This window comes from Entelurus aequoreus, linkage group LG25 (genome assembly GCF_033978785.1).
Source record: "Entelurus aequoreus isolate RoL-2023_Sb linkage group LG25, RoL_Eaeq_v1.1, whole genome shotgun sequence".
In the NCBI taxonomy this organism is placed as follows: Eukaryota; Metazoa; Chordata; class Actinopteri; order Syngnathiformes; family Syngnathidae; genus Entelurus; species Entelurus aequoreus.
The window spans coordinates 2223292-2233189 of NC_084755.1; the positions used below are offsets into that span (position 1 = coordinate 2223292).

At 43.4% G+C, this 9898-nt stretch overlaps 1 protein-coding gene across 3 annotated transcripts in view; it reads left to right on the forward strand.

Moving 5' to 3' along the window:
* LOC133642999 (axin-2-like) overlaps positions 1–3074 on the forward strand; it is a 54686-nt gene extending 51612 nt beyond the window's left edge. For all 3 annotated transcript variants that reach the window (XM_062037417.1, XM_062037418.1, XM_062037419.1), the window contains exon 11: positions 2023–3074. In XM_062037417.1, the coding sequence (XP_061893401.1) occupies positions 2023–2149 (127 nt within the window). In that variant the 3' untranslated portion in view covers positions 2150–3074. The remainder of the gene's footprint in view (positions 1–2022) is intronic.
* Positions 3075–9898: the final 6824 nt, after the last annotated feature.

Here is a 9898-nt window from a genome sequence, read left to right on the forward strand (position 1 = left end):
TGTAGGAGTCCAGTGATCCCTCCGTATCAGGCGCTCAAGGGGGGAAAAAAAACACCTTTCGAACTGTTTCTTCTTCGGTAGTTGCTTCAGGTCTTTCCGCTGCACTGCGGTCGATATAGCGCCTCTATAGTGGCGAAACGCGGCAACTGCGGTTAAAAATACGTAGCTGCCACAGAGGGACATCAATGGCTCTGGCTGGGGGCGCCACAAAACTAGCTGGAGGAGGCCGCCACGCAATTTTGAACGCAAGCGAAGGGTTCCTAGGACATACTGCAATGCTGGAATATTATTCCTATTGTAATTAGTCAGAAAAGGTTGGTAACGGAAGGCAACACACTACTTGCTGTGTTCACTTACCAGAGACAAAAAGTTCACAGCACAGTCTGGAGTGTTCTGTAGGAGTCCAGTGATCCCTCCGTATCAGGCGCTCAATGGGGGAAAAAAAACACCTTTCGAACTGTTTCTTCTTCGGTAGTTGCTTCAGGTCTTTCCGGTGCACTGCGGTCGATACAGCGCCTCCATAGTGGCGAAACGCGGCAACTGCGGTTAAAAATACGTAGCTGCCGCAGAGGGACATCAATGGCTCTGGCTGGGGGCGCCACAAAACTAGCTGGAGGAGGCCGCCACGCAATTTTGAACGCAAGAGAAGGGTTCCTAGGACATACTGCAATGCTGGAATATTATTCCTATTGTAATTAGTCAGAAAAGGTTGGTAACGGAAGCCAACACACTACTTGCTGTGTTCACTTACCAGAGACAAAAAGTTCACAGCACAGTCTGGAGTGTTCTGTAGGAGTCCAGTGATCCCTCCGTATCAGGCGCTCAAGGGGGGAAAAAAAACACCTTTCGAACTGTTTCTTCTTCGGTAGTTGCTTCAGGTCTTTCCGCTGCACTGCGGTCGATATAGCGCCTCTATAGTGGCGAAACGCGGCAACTGCGGTTAAAAATACGTAGCTGCCACAGAGGGACATCAATGGCTCTGGCTGGGGGCGCCACAAAACTAGCTGGAGGAGGCCGCCACGCAATTTTGAACGCAAGCGAAGGGTTCCTAGGACATACTGCAATGCTGGAATATTATTCCTATTGTAATTAGGCAGAAAAGGTTGGTAACGGAAGGCAACACACTACTTGCTGTGTTCACTTACCAGAGACAAAAAGTTCACAGCACAGTCTGGAGTGTTCTGTAGGAGTCCAGTGATCCCTCCGTATCAGGCGCTCAATGGGGGAAAAAAAACACCTTTCGAACTGTTTCTTCTTCGGTAGTTGCTTCAGGTCTTTCCGGTGCACTGCGGTCGATACAGCGCCTCCATAGTGGCGAAACGCGGCAACTGCGGTTAAAAATACGTAGCTGCCGCAGAGGGACATCAATGGCTCTGGCTGGGGGCGCCACAAAACTAGCTGGAGGAGGCCGCCACGCAATTTTGAACGCAAGAGAAGGGTTCCTAGGACATACTGCAATGCTGGAATATTATTCCTATTGTAATTAGTCAGAAAAGGTTGGTAACGGAAGCCAACACACTACTTGCTGTGTTCACTTACCAGAGACAAAAAGTTCACAGCACAGTCTGGAGTGTTCTGTAGGAGTCCAGTGATCCCTCCGTATCAGGCGCTCAATGGGGGAAAAAAACACACCTTTCGAACTGTTTCTTCTTCGGTAGTTGCTTCAGGTCTTTCCGGTGCACTGCGGTCGATATAGCGCCTCTATAGTGGCGAAACGCGGCAACTGCGGTTAAAAATACGTAGCTGCCGCAGAGGGACATGAATCGCTCTGGCTGGGGGCGCCACAAAATAACCCGCTACGCAATTTTGAACGCAGGAAAAAGCCTGTACTCTGACTCTCCTCCGGCAAGAGAAGGGTTCCTAGGACATACTGCATGCTGGAATATTATTCCTCTACTCGTTGGGTACCAAGGCAGGGAAGGGTGCCCCGTAATCTGTGTCAATACTGTGTTCATGCCCAAAATCTGTACTACAAGATGTGGAGATGTGGGACTAAAAACTCCCGTCTCTTTCGTGTTGCAGGTACTATTTCAAGAAGGCCAGCGACGAGTTTGAGTGCGGCGCCGTGTTCGAGGAAGTGTCGGACGACTGCTCCTTGCTGCCCACCTACGAGGGCAAGATCTTGGGCAAGGTGGAGAGGATGGAGTGAGAGCGCCTCCTCCCAAAAAAGGGGCCGTTGGGACTTAAAAAGAGTGCGGACTTTGCACCAAAGCACTCTTTCAAAAAAAGGAGAACTGTGTAGACTCTGAAGGTGAATGACCACTCGTGAGCGAAGCCCCGCCCCCCCCCCCCCCCCCCCTCCCCTGCAGGTGTACATTGCATCCCTTTGTGACGCTCGTATTGTCATGTAAAGATCTTTATTGCTTATTTATTGAAGAGAACCCCACACTATGGACATGCTGCTCGGTAGTGACAAAAACTACTCCACATTCTTCTGATGGTCACTAACACTTTCTTTCCAAGTTGAACATTACATTTACTACTGCAGTGCTATTTGTGACCCCCACCCCCTTGCCAAGAGTGGACCATATATGACAAATATAATATTTAATTGTGCCCAGCTCGCCTTGATCTGTCTCGTCTTAGTGCCTTTTGTTTGAGTGGCGCCGGCGTTGCACAAATAGCCTTCGCACAAGAGGCCATCAAGACCCCCCCCCCCCTCTAAAAATATACTAATGTGTTTACATCCCAACAGAAGCTCTACGTTAGCCCCCATGTGCTTATTGTGTATGCGAGACTGAGCGGATTTGTGTGTTGCAAGTGATGACGATGTACATGTACACATCGAGGACAGCAGCTGTGCCTACATGGATTCTTGCCGTGTTTGACCCCGTTCTAAGGGGTCCTGTTACTCCCTTGGTTTTCACAAGGGCCCCCACCTCCCCAAAAAAGATATTTTTATGCCATTTTTATGATTAGTATCTTGTTTCGTCATCCTTTTTTAATATTTTTTCATGGCTTTCTTCGGCTCCACTTAAACTGTAAATTATGCGTTCTATAGAGCTTGGTACTTTTAATTATTGTAATTATGAAGAGATGTAGCCTTTATTAAATAAAATGTTCTATTTTTCAAATGAGCAAACGTCTTCCTTTTGGGTTTCCCCCCCCCCCTGCAATGTATGGATTTCCCTCCTTTTTTTAATTGCGTCGACTTCAATCCGCTTCCGCCCTGCTGAGGCGATCCGTGGAGAAATCTCCGCCAGATTTGCATCCATTATCAGCTCTTTAATTTACTCCCTGTTGGAAATGAAAGCATGTAGCTTTAATTTGGCCATCGGAGCCGAGTGCGAGTCAAAGCGTGCATCTTTTAAGTGTGTGGTAATGAGACTTTAAGGCAAACATGATATTTGGGTCTCCTGCGCACCGCAGGAGACCCGACGCTTTAGTGTGTAAATACCATGGTTGGTTGTTGTAATTTAATCTTTGTCCTGATGACTGGCGAGGTGGACGACTCTTGACGTGACGTCACGTCGGAAATGAAAGCGTGTCGCTTTAATTTGGCCATCGGAGCCGAGTGCGAGTCAAAGCGTGCATCTTTTAAGTGTGTGGTAATAATAATAATAATAGATTTTATTTGTAAAAAGCACTTTATATTGAGTAAACAATCTCAAAGTGCTACAGTGTATTAAAAATAAATAAAAATAATAATTAAAATAAAATAAATTTTACGATAATAAATAAAAATTCAAACTACAACAGCCAAATAGCTATAACTAGTATGCATATATCTAAAAAAAGGCTTTTTTTTTAAAAAAAAAAGAAGGCCTTTTAAGCCTTTTTTAAAAGCATCCACAGTCTGTGGTGCCCTCAGGTGGTCAGGGAGAGCGTTCCACAGACTGGGAGCGGCGGGGCAGAAAGCCCGGTCTCCCATTGTTCGTAGCTTTGTCAGCTCTTAATTTACTCCCTGTTGGAAATGAAAGCATGTAGCTTTAATTTGGCCATCGGAGCCGAGCGCGAGTCAAAGCGTTCATCTTTTAAGTGTGTGGTATTAATAATAGATTTTATTTGTAAAAAACATTTTATATTGAGTAAACAATCTCAAAGTGCTACAGTGTATTAAAAAATTAAAATAAAAAATAAATAAAAAGATAATAAAGAAATAAATAAAAATAAAAACTAGAACAGCCAAATAGCTATAACTAGTATGCATATATCTACAAAAAGGCTTTTTTTTTTTTTTTTTTAAAAAAGGGCTTTTAAGCCTTTTTTAAAAGCATCCACAGTCTGTGGTGCCCTCAGGTGGTCAGGGAGAGCGTTCCACAGACTGGGAGCGGCGGGGCAGAAAGCCCGGTCTCCCATTGTTCGTAGCTTTGTCAGCTCTTAATTTACTCCCTGTTGGAAAGGAAAGCATGTAGCTTTAATTTGGCCATCGGAGCCGAGCGCCAGTCAAAGCGTGCATCTTTTAAGTGTGTGGTAATAATAATAATAACAGATTTTTTTGTAAAAAGCACTTTATATTGAGTAAACAATCTCAAAGTGCTACAGTGTATTAAAAAATAAATAAAAAGATAATAAAGAAATAAATAAAAATAAAAACTAGAACAGCCAAATAGCTATAACTAGTATGCTTATATCTAAAAAAAAAAAAAGGCTTTTAAGCCTTTTTTAAAAGCATCCACAGTCTGTGGTGCCCTCAGGTGGTCAGGGAGAGCGTTCCACAGACTGGGAGCAGCGGGGCAGAAAGCCCGGTCTCCCATTGTTCGTAGCTTTGTCAGCTCTTAATTTACTCCCTGTTGGAAATGAAAGCATGTAGCTTTAATTTGGCCATCGGAGCCGAGCGAGAGTCAAAGCGTGCATCTTTTAAGTGTGTGGTAATAATAATAATAATAGATTTTATTTGTAAAAAGCACTTTATATTGAGTAAACAATCTCAAAGTGCTACAGTGTATTAAAAATAGAATAATAATAAAAATAAAAAGATAATAAATAAAAATTAAAACTAGAACAGCCAAATAGCTATAACTAGTATGCATATATCTACAAAAAAAAAGCCTTTTTTTTTAAAAAAAAGAAGGGCTTTTAAAGGCCTACTGAAAGCCACTACTACCGACCACGCAGTCTGATAGTTTATATATCAATGATGAAATCTTAACATTGCAACACATGCCAATACGGCCGGGTTAACTTATAAAGTGACATTTAAAATTTCCCGGGAAATATCCGGCTGAAACGTCGCGGTATGATGACGTATGCGCGTGACGAAGTCAGTTTAACGGAAGTTATGGTACCCCGTTGAATCCTATACAAAAAGCTCTGTTTTCATTTCATAATTCCACAGTGTTCTGGACATCTTTTGCAATTTGTTTAATGAACAATGAAGGCTGGAAAGAAGACAGTTGTAGGTGGGATCGGTGTATTAGCAGCGGACTACAGCAACACAACCAGGAGGACTTTGTTGGAGAGCAGACGCGCTAGCCGCCGACCTCACCTTGACTTCCTACGTCTCCGGGCCGCCAAACGCATCGGGTGAAGTCCTTCGTCCTTCCGCCGATCGCTGGAACGCAGGTGAGCACGGGTGTTGATGAGCAGATGAGGGCTGGCTGGCGTAGGTGGAGAGCTAATGTTTTGTTGCTAAGTTAGCTTCAATGGCGTCGTTAGCACAGCATTGTTAACCTTGCCTGGAAAGCATTAACCGTGTATTTACATGTCCAAGGTTTAATAGTATTGTTGATTTTCTATCTATCCTTCCAGTCAGGGGTTTATTTTTTTTGTTTCTATATGCAGTTAAAGCACGATGCTATCACGTTAGCTCGTAGCTAAAGCATTTCGCCGATGTATTGTCGTGGAGATAAAAGGCACTGAATGTCCATTTTGCGTTCTCGACTCTCATTTTCAAGAGGATATAGTATCCGAGGTGGTTTAAAATACAAATCCGTGATCCACAATAGAAAAAGGCATTCTAGTCCGTCACTCTAACGTTCCTCATCCACGAATCTTTCATCCTCGCTCAAATTAATGGGGTAATCGTCACTTTCACGGTCCGAATCACTCTAGCTGCGTTGAAAACAATAGGAAAATATGAGGGAGTGAACAACTGACAACGTCACGCTACTTCCGGTAGGGGCAAGGTTGTTTTTTTTTATCAGAGACCAAAAGTTGCGAACTTTATCGACGTTGTTCTCTACTAAATCCTTTCAGCAAAAATATGGCAATATCGCGAAATGATCAAGTATGACACATACAATGGATCTGCTATCCCCGTTTAAATTAAAAAAATCATTTCAGTAGGCCTTTAAGCGTTTTTTTAAATCATCCACAGTCTGTGGTGCCCTCAGGTGGTCAGGGAGAGCGTTCCACAGACTGGGAGCGGCGGAGCAGAAAGCCCGGTCTCCCATTGTTCGGAGCTTTGTCCTTGGAGGTTGGAGGAGGTTAGCAGAGGTGTCGCGTGGAGGATTTGGGGGTGAGTAGTTCTTTGAGGTAGAGGGGGGGCATTTCCATGGAGGCACTGGTGGGTTAGTAGGGAGACTTTGAATTCAATCCTGAGTGGAACAGGAAGCCAGTGAAGGGATTTGAGACTTGGTGTGATGTGGTCATATTTCCGCACTCTCCTCAGGATCCTAGCAGCACTATTCTGTAAGTTCTGCAGCTTCTGGACCTTCTTGCTGGGGATCCCCACAAGAAGTGAGTTGTAGTAGTCTAGTAGTGGTAATGAGACTTTAAGGCAGACGTGGTATAGTCGGCGACACTTTAGTGTGTAAATACCTTGTTTGGTTGTTGTAATTTAGTCTTTGCCCTGATGACTGGCGAGGTGGACGACTCTTGACGTGACGTCGGTAAACAAAACAAAGACGTTACTAGGTTAATACCGACTTCCTGTCTGGGCCCGGCCGCCCGGCATTCGTCGGACGCGAGCCGTGTAATTACAGCGGCTTGCAAATATGTAATTTTAATTTCAGAAATAGCCCCGTCTTAAAACGGCACCGTGATGTCGTCTGTCGCAAACACGTAAATAGGGAATTTTTTCCGTCTTATTTTTAGGCCGGGGAGTCAAACAAACACCCACTGCATCCGCATCTTGACAAATATAGCTCGGCACAGCGTGGGAGTCCGATGCTAAGTAGTACTACTGTGGGCTTTTTAAAAGTCCCCCGTTATGGAAAGTGTACTTTTTAATGAGATTCTAACAGTAATGGAGAGCTGGTTTAGGAGACAAATCGTCTCCCTCCAATTTTGACGGGAAAAAAAAAGGGTTGCTTTTGAAGTCGTAGCTTTTCATGTTGTCATTTAAGAAAATGTTGCCACCATTTCACAGAGGCCAGCTTTTAATTACAATGAAAAAAGGCTTCACTACACATCTTAAATGACATCAGTTCAGTTTAATTCAGCAAATTGACTAACTTAGCAAAATGTAAGGTGTATTGTTAGCATTGTAGCCAACGTAGCTATGCTAATGCTCGCTATGTTTTTCTTGTCCTTCCCACTCCTTAATGTTACTTTGTTGTTCGTAATGCTATTTGTTACCTTGAATAGGTGTTACCTTGAATAGTTAGTGTGTATCTGAAATAAACTCCATTGTGGCTTTCCGGTATTGTTGAAAAATAGAAAAAAACAACACCGTTTAACATGATAAAAAAAATAGGTAGGGACGGGAATCGAAAACCGGTTCCGAATAATAACCGGTTCCCAGTGTATCAATTATCAGAATCAGAAGTACTTTATTAATCCCCAATTAATAGCTTTATTAATTGGACACAATCCCATTCAAGATCAGACAAACATTACAGGGAGACAGAACAGGATGAAACATTACAGGGAGACAGAACATAATGAAACGTTACAGGGAGACAGAACAGGATGAAACATTACAGGGAGACACAACAGGATGAAACATTACAGGGAGACAGAACAGGATGAAACATGACAGGGAGACACAACAGGATGAAACATTACAGGGAGACAGAACAGGATGAAACATGACAGGGAGACAGAACAGGATGAAACATTACAGGGAGACAGAACATAATGAAACTTTACAGGGAGACAGAACAGGATGAAACATTACAGGGAGACACAACAGGATGAAACATTACAGGGAGACAGAACAGGATGAAACATGACAGGGAGACAGAACAGGATGAAACATTAAAGGGAGACAGAACATGATGAAACGTTACAGGGAGACAGAACAGGATGAAACATTACAGGGAGACAGAACAGGATGAAACATTACAGTGAGACAGAACAGGATGAAACATTACAGGGAGACAGAACAGGATGAAACATTACAGGGAGACAGAACAGGATGAAACATTACAGTGAGACAACAGGATGAAACATTACAGGGAGACAGAACATGATAAAACATCACAGGGAGACAACAGGATGAAACATCACAGGGAGACCGAACAGGATGAAACATTACAGGGAGACAGAACAGGATGAAACATTACAGGGAGACAGAACAGGATGAAACATTACAGGGAGACAGAACAGGATGAAACAATACAGGGAGACAGAACGGGATGAAACATTACAGGGAGACAGAACAGGATGAAACATTACAAGAGACAGAACAGGATGAAACATTATGTACGGCATAATTCTGGTCGTGCTGACCGGCCTGGAAGCAATTTTATTTGGTACATGGTGTAATGATAAGTGACCAGTAGATGGCAGTCACACATAAGAGATACGTGTAGACTGCAATATGACGCCAGTAAACAACACCAAAACTTTAAATGTTCCATTGAGAATATAGAACATTACACACGGCGCTCAAAAATCTGTCTAAATGTTTTTAGTAGGACTTTGGTAAGCTATGAAGCCACACCGCTTGATGGATTGTCCGTGCATTAAACATAGGAGTGTTATTATGGTGTGTGTATAAGCACCGCAAAATGGGACTTATTAGCAGACACTATCTGGCGTTTTGTTTCGCAATATTATGCAAAACCAACTTTTTTTTACCTTTTGGTACCTGCTGATCTGTATTTGGGATCTGCATAAGTCCTGAATATGTGCGCGCATCCGCCTTTGTAGTCCGTGTGGACGCCGTAGTCGATAAGCTTCTTGTTATGTGACATTCATCCTCCGCTGTTGCCATTTCTAATATAAAGTAGTGTAAAGTTCTTACTTATATCTGTCAGTAAACTCGCCATGAAAGCACTAAAACATACCGGTGTAGTGAGTTTACATTATTCACCCAAGGAACTTTAGTTATTAAAGTTAAAGTTAAAGTACCAATGATTGTCACACACACACTAGGTGTGGCGAAATTATTCTCTGCCTTTGACCCATCACCCTTGATCACCCCCTGGGAGGTGAGGGGAGCAGTGAGCAGCAGCGGTGGCCGCGCCCGGGAATCATTTTTGGTGATTCAACCCCCAATTCCAACCCTTGATGCTGAGTGCCAAGCAGGGAGGTAATGGCTCCCATTTTTATAGTCTTTGGTATTAGAGAGTTCCGGTCGGACGCTTTTTTCTCGGGACACATTTCGGGTGTTGTTGTTGCACTAGTGAGCCACGGATGAGGAGATCCTGCTTCGTTATTGATTGAAGTAAAGTCTGAATGTCATTAAAACAGTTAGCGCCATCTTTTGACACGTCTTCCACTCCCGTCCTTGCACGCTACACCGCTACAACAAAGATGACGGGGGAGAAGACGCTGTCGAAGTGGAGGCACGTAAATAAGACCGCCCACAAAACGGCGCATAGAAAGTGAGTTGAAGATGATGTGTAAAACATCATCTATGCAACATTTTGAGCAAAGAACCACCATCACACCACAAGGAAGTCTTTTACATTTAGTAAATAATCATAATAATATGACTCCTTTAATGCGCCTTATAGTCCGGTGCGCCTTTTGTACGCAAAATAGGGTAAAAATGATGAAAAGTTGTAACTATCCGCGATTAACGGCCATTAATTAGAGTTGACTATGAACAAACTGCGATTAATGC